Here is a 22,355-nt window from a genome sequence, read left to right on the forward strand (position 1 = left end):
TTGGGGGAAAATAATCCCTTCATTTTGTAGATTTTTTTCTACTTCATTCATTCATTAATACATTTTTTTTTTAATAAAAGCAAGATTTTCAGCCTCGATATGTGACTGAATGACCTGTCCAGATGGAAATCTTGCATCATCTCCTTCTTGTTTGTTTCTACAAACTGAAGCTTATTCTGCTGTTGTGCTCATCCAGTTGCTCTGGAATACAGATTCAGCTAATTTGTAAAAACATGTGAAAAAAAAAAAAAAAAAATGCAAAAAGAGAAAGCAAACTTACTATCCAGTGTTTTAGCTCCAGTTTTCGAGGGCACTGGGAAGACAAATATTGGGGGAAAAAAGTTAATCAAATTTATCAAGAGTAACTGAATAATTCAAAACACAGGAGATTAATGAGGCTGTGGCCGGGATGTGAAATCAAAGACATAAAAGAGTCAGTGATGCTTTCATGATGCTGCATGGAGGATTTTCAAAGAGTGCATTATGCTTGTTCACTACTAAAAAAACATTAAACACTATTATAGCCCCATATGAGCTGCTCTCCACGTGGAATGACGCATTTCTCCAGCAAAAGCTTAATTTCCAAATATTATATATGCATTGTTTTTAAGCTCTTCTCTTGCAAATATGTGATCCAATTTTTCCCCCGTAAGTCATCTCATATAAAAGCAGAAAGCAGCTCAGGGAGGCTAATGTTTGTTACTGTAAAATAATAATAAAAAAAATCAGTTTTTTTTCTAACATCAAATTTATCTTTTATAGCAACAGGGCAAGGAAAAACTTTCGAGTTAGGGAGAACAGACACATGCAACACCTCTCTTCTACAGCACACCTCAGTATCAGTCACAAGCAGTCAAGACATAAATACTGTCACGACATTTATGGTTCGTTAGCGACTCCAAAAACAGCAATTCTCACCATGATGGTTTTTCTGCAAAGTCACTGTGAACAGAAAAGCGCTAAAACAAGCTGTGAAGAAGTGTTAAAAACATGGATTAGGAGGGAAGCAGACAGAGGAAAGCAACACTGTCTCCGAAAAGTTACATTTGCATACGACTTAACTGCTTTCTTAATTACATTTAGAGGTGAATATATTTTGTCGCGGATTATGTTTGTTTGTGATGCATCACAAATGTTTCTAATCGACATATCTCGTAAATCACATTGGACAGCATTTTAGCCATTTTTGTTACTTTAGTGACCAAAAGTGGTTGGTTAAGGTTAGGAAAAGGGTTAGGGTTGGGCATTAAAAAACAAAGATACACCCCAATCCAAATCCATATTCAGCAAGAAACGAATAATGTCTTTCTATGGAATAAATGACCCTTCCAAACAATTTTCTTTAAGTTTACTTGAGAAGGTTAAAGCTACTTCAGCTGTCTGGATGGAGATAGGCCAAAAGAATAGGCAATAACTGTCATGGTGCACAAAAAATGTGAATCATATGATACTTCTTTTGATTTGCAGAATACATAGTCATTGGAGTGGATTTCCTACACCTATATAGTTGTAATATGCAGGAGTGTCAGTCATTTTATATTTGTTTATGGTTAAAATCCAATGATTAAAATAAATAAATAATAAAATTACTTAGAATTTAAACCACTCCCACTTTTTTTCCTGAATTTGAATCTGAATTATTTTTCCCCAAAACAAATACAGATACAAATACAAATGGTGGTGTTTCCACACACACTCATATTAAAAACCACTTGGTTACTGTAACGTAACTATCGCTTTGCGCTGGTCTCTGACTGCTTGGGTGAAAGTCCCATTTGTCCTGTCCACCATCACATCTGTCTCCTCGTTACGCCTTGAAACTGAGGGAGCGCAAACATTCCTGTGATATGTTACAAACAAACGTAATCCATGACAAAAATACATCAAAATGAAATCGAGAATGCAATGTAGTTGTATGAGAATTTTTAGGAGACAGGGCTCCAAGACAAACATGTAAATGCAAGATGAAACGGGACAGAAAAAAAGAGATGGAGGACATGGCAACAACAGCAGGACGAGATGTGAGCTGCGTGACGGACGGAAAGATGTGAGTTAGGGAAGGAAACCAGGGAGTGCCGCGCCGGAGTGATGGAGTCACACAGGTCTGACGCGCCGGCGGGCTTTTTCAAGTACCTTCCAGGAGCCAGTGCAAAGGCCGGCTCTCGGTCACCAGTCGATGTGCCTCGGGGGAGCCGAGGCCCGCGGGAACCTATTCATAGTGTCATAGGCAGGGATGCTGGCAGCACAGGGACACACACAGGGTACAACATCAACAGCCACGATCGGCAGATTCAAACAGCATCATTTTGTTAGGACGTCCTGCTGCTGTCTGGGCAGCAGAGAGCATCAGGACGGGCGATTCACAAGCCAGAGAGCAGAACACCTTCTCAACATCCTGATACAGGCTGATGAACTATATCACACAGTCAGTTTAAAGGGGCAATAAGTATGATTTTTACTGCATAATATACAGTGGCATACAAAAATCAAGGAATTAAAGTCCCCAAGAAATTAACTCCCTCTTATTATTTTACCTCCTGGAAGACAGTTTATCTTTAATGGTGACTTCAGACTGCAGTAGGCATAAATAAACATTTTAACCAATAGAACCTTCATACATTTTTAACAATTCTGCCCCTCCATACATGAAACCATTTTTCCCCCACTTGCTGACACTGGTTTATACACTTCTGAATGATCCCTCCCTATATGTTTTGTCCCGCCCCAACATCCCAAATTAATAGGAAAGACCTAAAATCAAGGAGGGAAGATGTCGTTCCATGGGGTCTTTAATACCTGTGACTTCAACAGCTGCTTGGATTTCTGGCATTCAAGCTCACTTCTATTCACATTATTTTTAACATTTCATTCTAAAGCCAGTTACAGAATTTTGCATCATGACTGATGGGTGACCGATAACAATGAAATTCCTACTGATCGATCAACATTACAGAGGTCTATAGACGTCATAGATGACTTAATGCCCCTTTAAAATGATACTAGGTTTGACTTTTGGACAGTGATTCAGAGGTTTCATTCCAAAATCATATCCATTTTGAGAAATAAACAAATACATAAATAAATTCCTCACTCAAGATTTCAAAAATGTTGATTCCATGCTTTCCTCTAGGCAGATGTCTCGAAATGTGAAAAACATTTCTACAGTACAGGTTTTAGTTTCATTGTGTAAATCATTTTAGTGCAGAAGGCCTAACTTATTCAACATGTGGATATCTCCTTTTGGAATGAAACTGTTCAACTCATAATAAAGACAAATTCAATTTCAAATGATGTTTGGGAGGATAATTGTGGAAGCAATGGCCAGCGAGTGCCTGGCCTCCTCTGTCATTTTGTTGTTTTGCTCCCTGCTTGGAACTGCTGTTACAGTAGTTTGGCTAACCAAAGTCTGTTCCCATTATGAATCCAAAAAAAAAAAAAAAAAGACATGCAGTTAGAAATTTGTTAGAGGAAGAAATAAGCCAAACGAGTGGCATTCTCATTGTCACACCAAAGCTTGACATGCTTGCCTCTCTCTGAACAAAATGATCAGATGTACATTCATCGGAGTTTGGCTGACTCTAAACGAGAGGAAACAGGGAGATTTTTCATTCCGTGATTTTCCCAGCGTGCAGGTAGAGCATGCATTAGGTAAGTGAAGTGGTAGAGTCCTAAAAAACACTGAAAACACACAGCAAAACATTCGGCAACACTGACAGAAGTAATGGCAGCAAAAACTATTAACTTGGGAGGGAATTTGTGGCAGCTTTATTGAAAATTAGTGTTGCATAATTCATTGATTACGCCATGTTTGGTATGAAAACACCTGTAAGTGGGAATGCACATGGAGTCTGTCATATAATAATTTGTATTTCTTGTTTTCATACCCCTTTTATTGCCTTAAAACTCGCTATTATCAGTATTTGTCTCCATTGTTTTCCCATTTTACTTTCCACTTTGAGATGAATCTGCTTGTTAACAGCGTTTTCTGAATAAATTAGACTTGACAAGGCCACAAAAAACACAATATATCATGTTTCAACTCGATAAATCGTCTCAAATAGGAGACAGCCATTACTTCTGACAGTGCAGCTTGCATGTGATCATTCAATAGAGCTATCCTCCAGATATGTGTGTGTGTGTGTGTGTGTGTGTGTGTGTGGTGAATCAACTCCCTTGAGGGCATGCAGAGTGTGCGGCCATGTCATTATGCTCGTAAGGAATCCCACTCATTGCATCCCCGAAGCTGTCAAGCATGCCTCTGCTTCCAAAAACATGCATGCAACAGAATTATTGTTGTTTTTACCTTGTCAGTATGGGATTTGGGATACCTTGTAAGCGCTCATTATGATAACCATTATTACCAATTTCCATACTGAAAACAAAACATCGCATACAAAAAAAGAAAAAAAAAATGTGATGAAAAATGTAACGTGAGAGACGTGGCATGCTAATCAAACTTGTAGAATAAAAAAGGCTTTATTTTTAGTAGACAAACTTTGCTAGGAGTGCTAGGACTGAAACGTACATTTGTAAAGCCTTTTGCAGTATAAACCATAGTGTTTTATCTTACACCGTAACTTACAAAAAACAGGCGGACTGTTGCTTTTGTAAGGTAATGATTTGCAAGAGCCCTTCATGAACGGTAAGGGGCACTTTTCAAAGTAGCACACGACAAGAAGCCACACCATCCACCCATAAGAGCAATTTCCAAGCTTAAAAACGTAAACCAGCACCAAGAATTTAGTAAACAAGTCTATGTACAAGATCCAGAGAATAGCACAGAGTGATGGAAGAAGAAAGGAGAGGAGGATTGGTAAAATGAATCTTACGTTTTCATGGGAATTGTCTCAAAGCTATAAAGATACACACAACAAAAAAACAACATAAAAATGTTAATGAAATGCTCAGCAATAGAAATGCACCAAAAAGTTGCCTGTAAACCAGCACTGATCACATGGCGAGGGACGCCACCGATCGAGACACTTGGTGACGGCTCTGTTGCTTTCGTGAGCGGCTCTAACCGAACGGGCGAGGGAGAGGGCGAACGCAAGACCCATGGATAGGAAAAATAATCTGACCGATGCGTCCAACTTTCTTTATAAAGTGCCAAGTGCTTGACAGAGAGGAATGAAACAGAAAAATAAAGGATATGGAAGATGGAAATAGTAGAAATGGTTATCACAAAGTAAAATGCCAAGTCCCAGAAACAGAGGAACTACAAGGAGGAGAAAAGGGAAGAGAGAAGAGATTAACAACAGACAGGCATGGCAGCACTGACCAAAACAATAATAAAAAAACAACAACAACAACAACACAATTTTAACAAGACATTTTTCTTGTACTGAGTGTAAAAAAACAAATCCAAAAACAGCTGAAAAAAACCTCTCCATGTGGTGTAATGATTTCAGTTGTTTCCTGTGCAGCTCAACTTCTAAGAACTTTTCTTTTAAGGACATTCTTGATAGAATAAACATTATATTGACACAAGCTGACTGATGTGTGCGGTGGCCCTGAAGTGCAAAACACTTAACAAACTCAGAAATCACAACACAGAAATATAAAAAAACACATCACAACATCAGTTTTTTTTTTTCTGACTTCGTAATGCATTTTGTACTTCAAGGCCACTGCAGATCAGCTTCATTCAGAGAGTCATTTCACTTGGATTCAAAACCTTGAAGCAGAAAAAGAAGTATACAATCACTGCCTTCACCAAAAATGTTGGATAATATTTGCAATGAACAGTTAGAGAACAGAGAGAAGGAAAAATAAAGAAATAAACATTGTGCAAATGATTATATACAGCACATATACAGTGGATAATCTACCTATTATATTGATTATTTCCAGGTCTATGTGTACACTCAGTAGGTTTGTACATCCATCAAGGCCATCACATCTTATCCTTGTTCCCAAACTTGGTTGTTGTAGCCTTACCCCGCATATGTAGCGGGTAGAAAATGAATAAATCACAGCACTCACTCGTCATAAACATCCTCTGTGTCCATTCTGCGGTAGTACTTGGCTAGTTTTACTGCCAGGATGATGCTCGGGAGCAGGAAGAGAGTGCTGCAGCCCAGGCCCATCCAGAACGTGTTCTGTTGCAGAAACAAAATGAACCCGTCAGCATCAGATATGGACTCAGGTTCATTGTGCAAAATTTAACTGAAAACAACACACATAAGACGTCACAAGAAATTAAACTAAACTAGCAAACCCATTCAAACATCAGTGGCAGATTTATATTCACAATTACGAACACAGTATTCATGTTCCATAATGGCTAATAAAATGGCAACCAATAGTATGATTCTCTCCTCACTTTAAAAGACTTTCTTTCTGCAGACTTGAAACGTTAAGCACTCAAGAGCAGAGGTTAAGTAACTAATTACATTTACATGTTACTGTAATTGAGTCGCTCTATTTGGGTACCATTTTTTTTAAAGTCAGTTCTTTTACATATGTACAATTTGGCTTGAGTATTGTACTTTGCTAGATTTTAAATCACATCCATTGCAGAGAACGAATGATCGATGACAGACTGTGGAGCCTTTCACAATGAACGCTCAGTCAGCAAAGACGAGAAGAGGAATCCAAGAAAGTAGAAAGTTCTACTTTCTTGGTTCTACTTTTTGTCATTTCTAAATTTCACAATAAAGCTTTTGCAATGGATAACTGCAGATGGTCGATGGAAGCGAGGACCATTTCGATTCAAATGGCAAAACGGTGGAATAGATGTGGGGAAAAGGGGAATAATATCAGTGACGGAGCAATTTTACGCAATGCACCTTTAAAAGAATGTAGTTTGTGTGTTATTTTTATATCTGCATGGAAAAGATCACACCTGACACAGTTTGGTAAAAGTAACCTGGCAACTTTTACTCCGAGTACATTTTAAATGAGACACGCTTTACTTTTACTTAAGTAGATTCTTACAGCAGCACATCTATTTTCTATGTAAGTAAAATATCAGCAACATAGCAGTACTCTGGAGTAACAAAGTTGCCTCCTCTGGTATTACAGCTCACCATATCCAGGACAAAAGTTGCAAAATGATATTTTTATTTGTCAAAATCATGAAGCCTCAGCTATGGGCAGGCACTTTCCTGACCCTGGGGCTGCTGCGGTGAAATGAGCGGCCTATTTTTAACGAGGGCTTTTGGCCAGTTTGTCCAGAGACGTTCTGTCCCAAGTCACCATGGGCTCGCCGGTGGTGGGACCTCTGGGGTTTGGAGGCGACCAGGAGGTTCATTAAGCAGCTGCTCTGCTTCCTGTCACTGCAGCGAGCTGGTAACAAGACGCCCCGCTGACACAGCAGATGGGCTGTTGGTGGTGATTTAGCATCTTCCTGCTCCACCTTTTTACACTCACTGCTCACTAATTCACTCTAAATAGTGCTGAGCTACTGACAAAAAAAAAAAAAAAAAAAAAAATCATGATTTGTCTTTGTGCTTAATATCACATTCATTATTATTATTATTGCTACAAGTTTTTCTGCATGGTTTATTTAGAGTATGTTTTGATGTTGTGCCTTTTTCGACGGTTGAAGTTAGAGAGAGACAAATGAGACAAATGTCCCGGGATGCTGTGTGAACCTCAGCCAACTGAGCCAGCAAGACACCACAGGGTTTTGTAAATAGTTTTAAATTCAATTTAGACTAGAGGCACTCAGCAGGGTGCAAACCTCTGTAAACACTGTACAAGTATCCACCATGCAAAGCTGCAGCCTCTAGTGAGGATTACTGTTTGTGTTCACACATACACATACGCACAAGGATGCTCTTTCGGTCCGGAGGTAAATGATACCAAATTTAAACATTAAGTAGCAGGTGTAGGGGCAGGGATGTGTGTGGTTTGGGATAGGGTTAGGTAATTGTTGCAATGACCCGCCTCGGCGGTGAATCGGTAAGGTAGGCCATGCCTCTGCCCCACCTCCCACCCACCGATCCCCCTTTTACCACCCATACACACACACCAAGGATACAGGTGTTCCTTAGAGGGAAAGGTGTTTCTGAAAGCTTCCTAAACACATTAAGTTGGCTCTGTGGAGAATCCCTGACCCATAAATCAAGCTGCATGTTGCAGAAAATCATCATTATTATACTTACTGCTATATGCTGGAAGAGGGTTATGTTTTTTCTCTGCTGGTTGTTTGTTAGAAAGGGATTTATGCCATTAGTTAATATTTTATTTTGAGCCCTGAATACTATGCTGCATTCATGTGCTTGTGGGAAATTCTGACCTCATTCGCACTATTTTAGATTATGTGATAATCAAACTTGGAAGACAAATAATGAGCAAACACTAGATCATTACGATGCCAATGGTGTCAGCTGTTAAGAGATTATGAGGCAGCTGCAAAGCCTCTCCCTCCACATTGTACGCTACTGGGCTTAAAAATAATAGCCCAGACCCCATATTGGTGAAATGAGGCTGTTACCATGGAGTCGACCAGGAAGCTGCACGCCACGATCTCCGCCGTGTCCATCATGTTGCTGAAGGGCTTGCATGGAGCCACATCCATGTCCAGCTACAAAAAAACAGGAAAATGAAAATAACATTCACAAAATGGACTTGGTGATAAATATGTCAAGCAGGATGTATTTACACTGTGATGTATAGTTTGTTGGCTATTGTGTGTGTTGCACGGTGCAATCGCTATGAATGCTCTGTTGCAGCTGTAGGCATACCATTCATGATATGTAATTTGAGATGCTGCACTACCTCGTGACAAATCCCTGTTCAGTCATTGCACTGGGAACATAAAAGGCCTCTGATCTAACTGCATATATGAAACTGACTTCACTGAGGTTAACAAAACATCTCAAAAAATCTAAGAGAAGGTTTTTTTTATATTTTATTTTATTTGTTTTGAATTTTTTAAGTTGGCTCCAGGAAAAACAAAAAAAAAAACAAAAAAAACACAAAAAAAAAAAACATTGCGCCGAAAAGCAAATTCCTTACATTTATAGAGGCTGTAACTGTTATATTTGCTCACTCTATATTTAGACCGCCGCTCTTGCATAACATGCAAAGCTCTTTGCAGCACTGTACGGCCGTGGTGTTTGAGGACAACAGAATAAATGAGCACTGTGAAACACATACGCCTCTGCTACTTCACAAATTAACACAAAAACACTTACGGAGTTTTTGACCCAGTCTATGTACTGTTGGAAGTAGCCGACGATGTTCCCTGTGTATTTTTCTGTTTCCTGGGGAAGGTAAAGGAAATGAATGAGTTTTAATGCCATGTACACCGTGGATATATAAACTAAAGAAAGCAATACTAGTTACCCGACGGATCAATTGCGTTGCGTTCTGGGAGATGAGAAACTGGGCAGCTTCGATGGCATCGATTACAGCTAAAACTTTGTTCTGCGGGGAAGAAACGAGAGACTTTCATCAGTCTGTTCTTCAGTGTGAGTCTATTCTAGACGGCTGATGGAGACTAGGAGGTGGTCTACTCACAGGCAGGTCCGAGGCCGTTCTCTCCAGGAACCTCATACTCTGGTTCAAGGCGCTCTTTAGGGGCAAAGTAACAACACAAATTAACACCGTCAGCGTCAAAGGTCAGGCTTTACACACTTACACTCATTTTTAACACCTGGAAACATGTATGCCAATGAAACACCAGGGGACACCACACAAGAAAAAAAGTGACCGACACTTGATGAACAATATTCTGCTTTCATTACGGGCATGCAGAGGAAAAGTGGCCTCGTTGAAAAACACTGGAGGAGTTTTGGTCCAAAATGAGATATCCACCTTTAAGAAAATGCAGACTTATTTTCACCGAATATTTGGTTAAATTTTGGAAAAAAAAAAAGAAAAAACTTATCGGCCATATATGAAACTGCTGCCTACAAAATACTGTCATTTTCAATAAACTGTAATAATAAACATTTTTGACTAATGAATGACGGATTTAAAGTAAGCTATATTTTCTAAAGATGGATACACGGCATTTTAGAGAGAAACCCTTCAGAATTATATGACCATCATGTCAATGTGAATGCAAACACACACACACACGCGCGCGCGCACACACATACACACACAAAATCCTACAACACCGTCCAAAAAGAAACACACTGTCTTGCATTATGTTGCCATGTTATCTGAAAGAAACACCGCTAAATGTGCCGAATGATGGAAGGGAACACTAATTGCACAACATGGACAAAATGTCTCGTGACACGTCTGCTTACCCTCGCTCTAACATATTTCTTGCGGTTGAAAGTGGTAAAAGGAAACAACAAAGAAAAACATAAAAACCTGTGTTGCAGCACACACGGGTGGAAATCTCAATTGCTAATAGCCGTGAATCCTCGGTGCTGCTCATAAGAATGGAATTACATTTGACAGAGAAAATATATTTGAATATTTAATTTACTCTCATGAAGGACAGAACATTTTTGACGACACAGGCCCGAGGGCTGAAAATGCTCTGCTCATAATGATATTAAGCGCTCAAATATATTCTCTCTGTCGAGGATGACTGCATTCCCTTAAAGAGACGTTCTCTACAACCAGTCTGAACGCAGCAGCCTCGTCTTTACCCATAATGGCGCTACATCGCAACATTTGCATGAATATTTAAACCGTATTTCAGGGCTCGGATAACATTTTAAAGTAAACGCTCCAGACTTTCTTTCAGGACTACTTCAACTTCAAACTTTTTTTTTTAATTTTTCCAAATGAGAAACTCCGGTTGCAGCAAGGCAGAAAGCATAACACGTGTTTGCAGTTAATAACAGTGTAGTTGATGTAAAAACTAACAACCGACGTCTAGCAAATAAGAGCAAATAACCGGTTTACACACATCTTATTATCCGCCTCATTATATTCTTTATGGGAAAATCCACCCTTGGGTACTTTATGATGCTCAGTGCATTCAGAGGGGGTGTTTTTTGTTATCAAGTGTTGTGAGTTTCTTTTTTGGCATACCAACTTTGCCCAAACTTGCCTTGTTGAGTTTTACCTCAGTTTAGTGATTCCCTACATTTCCCAGAATTCCCAGACAGACATTTGGCTAGATATTTTTGGGATTATGAAACATACACCACCAGGAAAAAGGCCTAGAAATCACTGAAAAAATCATTTAGCCTCACATTCAGTGTTTAAATTGTGTTTCTTTAAATGAGTAAAGGAAAATCCGCGACTGGAGTGAGTTCATGTCCCCTGTTTCCAGTGCTAATGAAGCATAAATCTGTTGAAACAAGGTAAGATAAGGCACTAGGATAAAAAAAAAAAAAAAAAAAATGACACTTGATTCAATAAAAATTCTGGAAACAAGTTGATTAGGATTGGAAATGAGTGGGATTATCTCATCCCACAGGCATTTTTTTTTCTTCACAGTTTTAATGTTTTCAGATTTTAACACTGATTTTAACACAATAGCTGGTAGGCAAGGTTTAATAAGACTAAAAATGTTATCTTCAGGTACAAATTGATGAGAAAAAAGATATTAAAGTCATTCAAAAGGCATTCAAACTTAAATTTGTACTGACTTTTTGGATGGATTCCACTTTGATCACTGAAATGTGAAATTTTAATTAGCAGCATAAAGACTCATTTCTACAGCATAAATCCTGGTTTAGACAGCAGGCTGGCTGGTGGTGGTCGGCTTCAAACAGAATTTTCTCAGGCTTCACTCGGACAGGGTTCAATATTTTATTTTAGTTGGTTGAGTTCAAACAAAACTTTCTCAACCACAGTTGGGGCTCAATATGTCAGGCCCGATTCGAGCTCTAAGATACACTGGCATTAGCTTTTTTTTTTTTTTTTCTCGCAATGTTTAAGTGTTCTCGGGTGGATTTTCCCTGCGAGGCATGACTCCGCACCAGACTGATCTAACCAAACACCGACTGATCCAGGCAGATAAGAACAGCTAGGCTGGATTCAGAATCAGAGAGCAGGTTCTTACCATGGCCTGCTCCATGGGGATGATCTGCTGGGTGTAGATCTGTCGCAAAGTGCCGGCATGGCCTTTCAGAGCAGTCTGCAGAGGGCCTTTGGGCTGTCACACACATGCACACACACACACACACACAGAGACAGTGGAGATTTTATTTAAGAGACGTTTCATTACTCAAAAGCCCTGAAAGAAATTTAAGCCCCCAAATTACAGTAGATATGTCACATAAAAATGCAGTCTTTCATTGCTTCCCGTGCTGTCCAATATAAGCCATTAATTATTTGCTCTTCCAGCATATAAGAGTCATCCATTCTCTTTCTTGTCATCCACCAGGCTGGAGGACTTGAACAACAGGGTGGATGGGCAGCAGATGAATGGCAGTTTGCACCAGGAGGGGCATCAAGTGCAGGAGACACACTTTTCAACAAGCTCCATTTCAGCGAATGAATGAGTGTGTTGTGCTGCCCTCCCAAAGCCCCTCACAGCCATGGCAGAGCAGTCAACCTGCACCCAGAGAGAGACTGTCGCTGTGCCCAGGCGAGGCTGAAATTATGTGTCTGATGAAGACGTGCCAAGCTTGGGTAGCAAAGAGGCACAAATCCACCGCTAAGAGCTCCTGTGGTGTTGTAAGTGGATGTTAAATAATCTGAGTGTGTGCATGTGCATGGAGAGGAAGTTTATGTGTCAGCCAGCGTGTGGCGCCACAGCGATCTTACCATCAGGTCTGTCTGGGCCTCCAGTTCACTGGCAAATGAGAGCAAGTCCACCACAGTGACTCCTTTGTTGACCTGCAGATAATTGGAGATAAACAGAGAGAACCAGAATGTAAACTTTCCACACTAAGAGAACTCAGATAATTTTTTTTTTTTTTTTTTTTGTGATAACTAGTGCATTAACATGCTATTTTCTCAAGCACTGAAATCTACTTTTAGTTACTAAGTTATTATTAGCGAGACATGACCTTTGCTTCTCTCTTATCGCTTCATTTTTGTTAACAAAAAATATGGAAAAAAGTGTAAATCACGCAAAACACCGCCAAGTGAACAAAAAGCACAGGCTGTTTAATCTAAATATGGATGGCGTCATATTTTCAAAACATAGCAATAGCCTTGCATCACATTTTAAAACAATAACTGAAAACATGCTTTGCACATTTTTGAGGTAACACAGGTAACACAAGACATTTAACAGTAATGATAACTTTGTAATGTCAGCGTTTAACTATTAAAGGAGCACATAGCTGTTTTTAAAAGGAAAAATATTTTAAAAGTTTATTCCCCGGTGCTGATTTCTAGAATGAAACTCACTTAACTGAAGTCGAAAATCTGTCTTATTGGGTGTGTTGGTTTCAACTGATCCAGTGATTGAGTGATCAGAAACCTCAAACCTGGTGAATGCATGCGAGTGTAGTAACTCAGTATATTTATGTATTTATTTAATCAGGAAGGATCTCTACATAGATCTGCAGATGTGAGACACTTTACCCCAAGCAGCAAAATGAGAAGTACTATAGGATGCAGGTGTGTTTGTGGTTTAGCAAACACTGCAAAACAAAGCTCTCAGTCTCAGTCAGTTTTTGATTATGTGTGAGTTTCCCACCAGGTACTGTACTTTCCACTCATTGCCACCTCAGGCTCCTTAAAGGGTTTCATTTTTGCGCTCTCTGGAAGTAAACGAGGGTGAACCTGACAGGCTGTGTTGAAAAAGACAGGCGATGCCAAGTCCCGGCCTGTTCCTGCACTCTCTTTGTTTTGGCAGGAGAGGTTCGGGATAATCAAGCTTCAGCGGCGTAACGCGTCACGCTGCATCTCGTATCAGAAGAGCCACGGCTGCCTGTTGTATGTTAGCTGACGGCGGCAAACGGGCCGGTTACATAACATTTAAAAGACTGGCAAAAGAGCCTGAAGGGAGACACAGAGCTGGAAAGTAACTAAGTACTTCTAAATTGCAGTTTTGAAATACTGGCACTTTACTTGAGTATTTCTATTTTGGGGACTTTATACTTTCCCTGCTCTACATTTCAGAGGAAAATCTTTACTGCACTACATTTATCTGACGGCTGTAATTTCTAGTTATTTTTGCAGAGGAAGCTTTTACATGCAAAACATCAAATGTGATGCATTGTTAGAGTATAAAGTGGCCAACAGGACATGGGGCAGTTAGAGCTACAACATTAAAATACTTCTTACAGGCTAATGCATCGTTACCTCTTTGATAGGAACTGTTCATCAAAATCACTTCTTTTACTTTTCATAATTACCTTCAATTTACCGATAATACTTCTATACATTTGCTATACTTTCAGCAACATTTTGAATGCAGGACTTTTATTTTTAAGGGACATTTTTCCATTATATTATTGATATGTTTACTGACATAAATGATTTAAGTACTTTACTCACCACTGCCACAGTACTACTACTATTCCTACTAACTGAACGCTATTCAGCAACTCTTTTTTACACTAAACACTAAATAAACTAATACATACTACAGTAAATCACTATATAACAACAAAATCATAGGAAACGACCACTAATAAATTATTTTGCAGTCAAATGTTGCATTGGTTTCTAGATTTGCGTATGAGTGTGTGTTTGTGTGTTTATGTGTTCCTTGTGTTTGTGAATGTGTGTGTCTGCCTCCTTGTCGCTTTATGTTTGTGGATGCCACTTTAATCCTGTGTGCATGTGTGTGTGTGTGTGTGTATGTGTGTGTCTGGCTGCTTGTCCCTTTATATTTGTGTGTGCTCTGTTACTTCCTGTGTGTTTGCTTGCATGTGCCTCTGTGTTTGTGTGTATCTACCCATTCGTGTGTGTGTGTGTGTGTGTGTGTGTGTGAATGGTTGTGTGTGTGCCTCTGTCACCTCCTGCAGGTAGTCGGCGTAGTTGATTTCCGACAGGCCAGCTTCAGAGAAGTCCAGGAGGTTTTGTTTCCCCTCGGACTCCAGCAGGGTTATTGCCTTCAGGTCGATCCTGACGCCCTCCAGCACAGTCACCACGTCCTTAGTGAACTGGAAACCACACAAACACAACACCAGGTTAGACCAAACAGGGAGAGAGATTTTGAAAACTACTGCTCATTTCTTGCTCTAAATATTAAAGCCTCTGTTCCTCCAGTTCCTTTTTGATTTATTCTAGACAAATTGATGTCGCTGATGGAAGCATAAAATGACACTCAAAAAACCTGGGCTGTTCAATTCAACAAATTCTGGAACCAGTTCTAACTCTGATTCCTATCCTTTAAAATCAGTTGATTAAAAGAGTCAATTCTGTGTACAAAAGCTTTTAGAATAGAATAGAATAGAATAGAAAGCCTTTATTGTCACTGTACAAGTACAACAAAATAAGGAGTGCTACTCCTGGTCATTGCAATTAATAAGACAAATTAAAGACAGACAACGAGCACACATTCAACAAATATGAAACTAAAATAAATTCTAAAAGGATGGATATTGCATAAAGAGGAGGGATATTGCACTTAAAAAAACATTTTTTTTTTTTTTTTTTTGCAAATGTCCTTTCCAAAAATGACAACATAAGGGATGCAAGCACATCTTGTAAAATGCACAGTGTAATATTAATTAAGTCTTAAATAAACTAGTATGATGGGATATTGACAGTCGCTCTTAATGGTGAGCTTATTAAATGAATCAGTGAATTCATTAGTTTCTAAAGCTGTCTGCCTTAAAGACTCTGGCATTCAGTTTCCAGAGATGTGAATTCCCATGACGCCCTCTTCGCCCACTCTTATTTTGTACATTTCTACATTTATAGAATTGATTCTAATGAGAAAAATGGCCATTGATCACTGAATTACTGTTTTGTTACATTAACAGGTGACAGAGTGCAGTAAAATTCACATTTATGGATATGAAAATTATTATTATTACTTTAAATTGAGTGTTTTTTTTTTTTTTTTTTTTTTTTTTTTTGGCAGTGTGAGTTGTCTAAAGCATAAAGCTTTCAGTGGGCCTGCACTCTCCAAAAATCACTCTGAATGAGAGAGCCAGCTGCAGTGTGGATTCACAGTTGTCCACAAGGCTTTTGATTTGGACAAGAAGACAGTGGGTTATCTGAGGACTCGAGGAGTGCAGGCGGCTCACCAGCGCAGCCTCTTGTGAGCACTGCAAGCTTCATTAATGTTTACAATTTTACAGCCTCTGGCCAGCACAGCCCAGGCAAATAAGTGCAAGAAAACATGGTAATGACAGGCTAACAAAAATGAAGAGTAAATGTTTGTACTTGGTTGACTGAAGATCTAAAAAAAAATGTGGTTTGGATGAGGATCAATGAGGCTGCGTACTGCCACGGAATTTCCTGATGTTTTTGTTTTTACAATTTACAGTACAGCTGCTAAAGACGACACTCATCCTGCAGCTATTTCGCACTGAAGCTGCACACGATCCTTTCATTCATGATCAACTTTATGAAAGAATTAGCAATTGTATCGCAAAGCTTTAATCAATTTTAACCACTCCCTGTAACCTCGTGTGGCCCAAGAGAATGAAGAGATAGCTTTCCTCAAACAAATATTCCTATAATTGAGGATAAATACCGCAGTAGCTCAGCATACACGCAATAAAAAAGTGGCACATCTTCAGTAGCTGCATCTGTTCGTCTATAAGTGTTTCCAGAGCCATAAACATACTGTAAGACATAAGCTGGACGTTTTGATTTTCACAAAGGATGTCCTGAATAGCAATATGCAATTTCACCCACAAATAAGTCTCTTCTTTACCACTATAAAGACAGAGAGAGAGAAAAATGTTGGCCATAAAGTTGTTTATTCGTGGTGTTGAACGGCCAAATCGATGCTGGACTGGATTTCCCCCGAACACCATCTTATTAAGCTCTTTTATCTGGTATAGAGGCTCATCCACTCTGCCATGTGGATGGGATACTTTGCCTCCAGTGCAGTTTTGCTTGAATGATTTCTTTAGGCCAGTGAAAATATTTTGAAATAAGGCACATCATCCCACTGTGTCCAAGATAATTGCACTTGATTTGAGAATAAGCACATTCTTTTGCTTATTTTCCTTTTTTTTTCTCGAAGCATTAAAAATGTTTTTGTGACTACATGCTCGGTCGGTATTGGTATATTTGCATGGTGCTGGTATCTACTAATTATTACACTTTTTTTTTCTCCTTTGGCTTTTCTTTTATATAACTTGAGGGCAACAATGATATTTTTTTTTCTTTTTTGTGGCAGAAACTAAGTGTTTTCAGATTATTGGAACATGACAGCAACACAAATCCATGTACATTCATAATGCAATTACATTCCTGAATGCTATTAATATATTTATTAATTAATAATATTGTATCCTTGTATCCTTGTATTTAGGAGGAAAATGTGTTATTTTAATGTTTAGTGGTCAGTTCTCCAATAGTAATGGATCACTTTACTTGTGAAGAAAGGCGTTACCGTGACTTAAATATGAACCAATGGTGAGTTAAGTGTTCAAGACACATTTTTCAAGCATTGCATCATGGTTTTAATGGTTTATATCGCATTGTGGAAACTATTCAAACATATTTACATGGGTGAAATGAAGACTAATGACCAATGTGCTGAACAGACACTAAAATATTCAGCATGGGACATATCAGCTGGTCGCTAAAACTTGCCAGGATCATTTTGCCAACTGGCAGCTAGTAATGAAATACCTTTGGGCAGATATGGGTGGCATGGGTTCAACAAAAAGGAAAGAAAAACGAAAGAAAACACTGCAACATGAACAGCAAAAGCTGAGGTAAGAGAGGAGGAATGTAACGCTATCGCCCGAAAGCGCACTCTTTGTTTTGGCAGAGGAACTCGTTTAGGTAATGAAGCCCTGGAGCCATGATGGAGAATGGTGGGACGACATGGCTGGCTTACAGAGCTAATTTTAAAAACGGAAGCGAGCTACAAAGCGCCTTTAAAGAGCTAGTTCATTTGGTACCTATTGCAATTAATGTATCGGAGCTTACTTCTATATCAGCTTTTGAGAGCAAAATGCAGCTTTCATAAACAGCTTTGGTTGAACTCTAAAGTGGATACACAAAATTACGGCAAAGACTGATGAAATGGTAGCGGCTGTACGTGCTGAATGATCAACTTCAGCTGATATTCCTTTTTTTTTTTTTTTGTCTTTTTTTCCAAAATTTAATCTATTTCTGAGAGAATAAAAATGCCATTTCAGGTGTGTTAAGTTCAAGTTACACTATCAGGACAAGGAGGGGAGGGGATAACTTCTCCTTCAACTTATAGAGACTCCTACAACATGGGACAGGGTGTTTCTTACGGTGTGTGTTCAGTTTACTGACCATTGTGCCGTTGAGGAAGGCGGAGATGTTGAAGACCTTGTCCAGTCGCATGGCCGAGTAGATGCCTTTGTTCTCTTTGCAGTTGCTGAGAAACACACACACACACACACATGCATGCACAAGAAAAGAGAGAGAGAGACGGAGAGAGAGAGACATGTCTTATGAGTGAAAATGTCTGCTGCCACCAAGTGAAAACAACTGGAAGCGCATTAAAACACTGATATGTTCCCCAATCCCCCCCTATAGGAGACTGGAATGTTGTATAACATATGAGCCTGGAATAATTCCTAATATGTAAAAGATAAATATTCCAACGTATACAGTATTAGCACTGCTTGCTTTTTAATGGGGCAAGGCTCTCTAAAGCACCACCACTCCATTAGGAAGTCTAATGACTGTGGGTCTGACGTGGCAGGCAGCTACCGAGGCCGCGCTGCCTCTTGCTGGAGAGAGAGATGATGAAAGCTGATGTAATCGTGGAGAAAGAGGCTGAAGCAAAGGACCACAGACAGTGTGGAAAAATGATGCTAATTAGCCACTCAAGGTTAATCACATTCTTTCTCTCATTTGCATCTCCATCCACAGAAAATAAAATATTCTGTTGCCTTGCTCACGTCTAATCCCATGCCATCACCACACCAAAAAAATAAAAAAATAAAATAAAATAAAAATTGGCAAAATATGAATGACTGCAGGGCATAATAATTCTTCAGGCCATAGCGGAACAAATTACTTCTCCTGCTGCTGCTGCTGCTGCAAAAAAAAAAAACTTCCAATTTTGTCAGTGACAATAAATGAAGAGTTTCACTCCACAATAAGATGAATGCAAGATAGTTAGTATTTCGAGGACATAATCACTAAAATTGGCCCATAATCAATATATTGTGGTGTTTTTTTCTTTTGTGCTGAAGTGCTTCGAGTGTAAAAGCAAAACATAGAGCTGACAGTGAGAGGAATGCATGGTCGATAGTGTAGTCAGACATGGTGGCTTCTAACAGCCGGTGGGAATAAAAGCGTGCTAAATACTTTATTGGAGAGTGGCTTTATTTTTACCTGTACAGGCTCTCTGCAGTCAGCTCCAGCTCAGAGTCATTGTACAAGTAACCAGGGATGAAGTTCCTCCAGTCTGCGTTGACCAGATACGGGGTGTCCAGAACCTGGAGAGCAGCAGAGCCAATGACCAATTATTTTTTGAGGAAGAAAATGGATGTAGTTGTCATATTGATCAGTGGACTAAAAAATAATTGACACTGGGGATGCATCAAGTACCAGTCTAATCTGCCACTCTGACAGCACAGTTTAGGCTTAGCGCTGGATTGTTGGACAAAATAAGTGATAAAAATATATGTATTTTTGAGAAATGCTGGTTCCTATGTGCCAAAAATGAAGAAACTCAAGAAACTTTGCCTTTGCTTTTGCTGTGTTACTCAAATCAAAGATTAGTCTTGGGTAATACCCTTTAAACCAATCCATACTTCATCTTTTCACACTGCAGAGAAGATTTAAATTCAAAGCCAAGAGACAAAAATAAAATAATAAAAATAAAATAAATAAAAATAAATAAAATAAAAACCAAAAAAATAAGCAAAAGCTAAATAATATGTTATCCATGCCTCACATTCCTCTGTTTCCTCACAGTTTCTCATTTGAGAAAGAAAAAAAAAACATTTAATGCTATGCATTTTCAAGCATAATCTGTTATTAATATAAATAATTGTTTTACAGAAGTGTAACTGTGAACGTGCGAAGTGGAGCGTTTCTGAAGAATAAAGCAAACGTTCAGTCAAGCGTCCCTGGATTAATAATGGCTGGGAAAGAAAAAAAAAAACATAGTTGTGTTTTATTGTAGTGTACTTTCATTTCTTGTTGCTGTCTTTTCTATTTACAGAAGAGTGGCAAGTCTACTCTGCTTATTAACTTCTTTTATTGAGACAGACGGGAAGTGGCGAGGAGCACAGAAAAAGGTAAACACAGAGAATACTGCAAAAATCAATTTTCAATTGTCACTGAGTCACACATCTTATGTTGCTTAAAAGAATCTGCCAGTTATATGACACTTTGATCTGTTTTTTTTTTTCAAGGAAAATCTTGTTGTTTCAATACATTTCTTTAGCCTCTCTTTTCTTTCTTGAAAAATCATTTTCTTCATTCTGGCAATACATGTTTCTAGAAAGTCAGAAGAAAATGCACTGGAAATAAGTTAAGATCAAAGGAGAAAAAAGTCTAAGGCACTCTCTTTTGGAAAATGTACTGTTGTAATGGATAATGCATGGCATCAAAAATGAACAAGCAGCAACGTGTAGTAGCTGAATATGAAATTAAACGACTTATTGATATGAACATTTTTGCAGCGGAGGCTTTGGTAGGAATTCATCCCAAGCTGGCAGTGGTGACGGGCTTAAGCTGCAGCCTCTCTCTGTGCAAACATCCTATTTCTACCTCCATGACTTGCCTTGAAGAGCTCTTTGGTGTGGAAGGGTTCACAAACAAGCTTCTCCATGTTGCCTCCAGCCAGAAAGATGGCAGTCACCACTCCCATCAGCACCCAGGAGAAGATGAAGCTAAATCCCACGCCGCTGTGGAGAGGAACAGAGGCCCTAAGGTACAGCAGGGAGGTAGTCGTGGGAGGCGATGCGATAGTGTGGGATCTAATGCTGCAGTGACTGTCTGATAGAAGCCTAAACTGTAAAATGTAATGCAGAGGAGCTGTGGAGGGGACGTTGTAGGAAAATTATCTGTGATGCTCAAAGGAGAAGGAGGTCGAGGAATTTAAATGTAGCAGTAGTGGTTGAATAAGTTTTTTTTTTTTTTTTTGAATAAGTAAAAGTACATTTTATACATCAATAAAAACAACACCTCTGCACTTGAGCGGATGCTACTGGATATGTATTTGGGGTTGGAAAAAGAGCCTTCATCCATCCGTGCTTTACATTATGTTTAAGTTACATTTGACTATAAAATGCACTGAAAGCAGAGGTCCTCAACAGAGGGTCTGTGACCCCTGGGGGGTCTGTGGAGGTACTGCAGGGGGGTCATTTTTTACCCAATTTTTCCCCCCACAAATTTAAAAGTCTTTAAATACACATTAACATGAATCCAACATATTACAGCGAATGGATAAATGGAGACAAAATACATTATCTTTCAGTCAGCAATGCACACATTCAGCGACATGCGGCGGCCTCGTGATCAAACACAATTTTATATTGAAGGGAATCCCTGCTCCATCACTCAATCAGTTTAGGGGTCCTTGGCTTGAAAAACATTGAAGACCCCTGACTTAAAGAGTGACTCCACACCACCGACAGTGGCTAAAAATACCTACTGCCACAGCACTGACTGGGTGTGGCCAAAGTGCAACATGACTGAATAATTTCAACCCCTAGAGGCCAGTGCAGCGGAAGTTTTCTGGCATTTGTGATTTAGTGTTGAGTTACTCTTTAAATTTGCATATACAAGGAATTCAACTGCCAAGATAGGCAGCTTTGCACTTAACCGGCCTTTTGTACGGGTAGTACATTAAACATAAAGTAGCGATAGAATAAGATAGGATAGGATATTTCTAGCACTAGCCCTGGAAATAGCACACTACAAATAGTAGTAAGGTCAGGTGTAGGGTTACGTATTCAGTCTAGCAAGTTTCCTCTATAAAGTGAGACCCTAATCAAAATAACATTGATAAAACTTTCAATTTGCCCTCATCATGGCAAGAGTTTTTCAGTGTTATGTTTTTTAAACCGATGCAGACAGTTGACTCACGCCATGAGCAGCGTCCCTCCTGTGTTGGAGACGCAGCCTCGCGTGGTGGGCGAAGCGTGCTTGTCGTATCCCAGGGTGCCGCACAGCAGGCCCAGGTAGTTGAAGGTCAGGATCAAGACCACCATGCAGCACAGAGCGATACAGCCAATCCACCTGTAAGGAGCAGGATACAGTAAAACCCCCATCTGCTTACTCAAATAGAAACGTAATCTCCAACTGCAAGTACAGCACATCCACCATTTTCTGTTTCACTCCACTGTACTTTTCAAAAAATATTGTTTAAAGTATGCAATAAACTACAAACTCCAGAGTCAGAATGCAGATCATACATTTCACCCAAATTGTGAACCATATTGATACTGTATGTTTCA

General features: G+C 39.3%; 1 protein-coding gene across 4 annotated transcripts in view; it reads right to left on the bottom strand.

Moving 5' to 3' along the window:
* prom1a (prominin 1a) overlaps window positions 1–22,355 on the bottom strand; it is a 92,382-nt gene that overhangs the window by 3,603 nt on the left and 66,424 nt on the right. For 2 of the 4 annotated variants that reach the window (XM_030062355.1, XM_030062358.1), the window contains 13 exons: window positions 21,985–22,137; window positions 20,678–20,801; window positions 19,279–19,382; window positions 18,226–18,310; window positions 14,784–14,930; window positions 12,634–12,705; window positions 11,927–12,019; window positions 9,469–9,522; window positions 9,295–9,375; window positions 9,144–9,212; window positions 8,441–8,530; window positions 5,983–6,098; window positions 2,663–5,215 (listed from right to left, as the gene is read on the bottom strand). In XM_030062355.1, coding sequence (XP_029918215.1) covers window positions 5,179–5,215; window positions 5,983–6,098; window positions 8,441–8,530; window positions 9,144–9,212; window positions 9,295–9,375; window positions 9,469–9,522; window positions 11,927–12,019; window positions 12,634–12,705; window positions 14,784–14,930; window positions 18,226–18,310; window positions 19,279–19,382; window positions 20,678–20,801; window positions 21,985–22,137 — 1,225 coding nt within the window. In that variant the 3' untranslated portion in view covers window positions 2,663–5,178. The other 2 variants (XM_030062357.1, XM_030062359.1) reach the window with 2 other exon arrangements.

The sequence above is a fragment of the Myripristis murdjan genome, chromosome 10 (assembly GCF_902150065.1).
Source record: "Myripristis murdjan chromosome 10, fMyrMur1.1, whole genome shotgun sequence".
In the NCBI taxonomy this organism is placed as follows: Eukaryota; Metazoa; Chordata; class Actinopteri; order Holocentriformes; family Holocentridae; genus Myripristis; species Myripristis murdjan.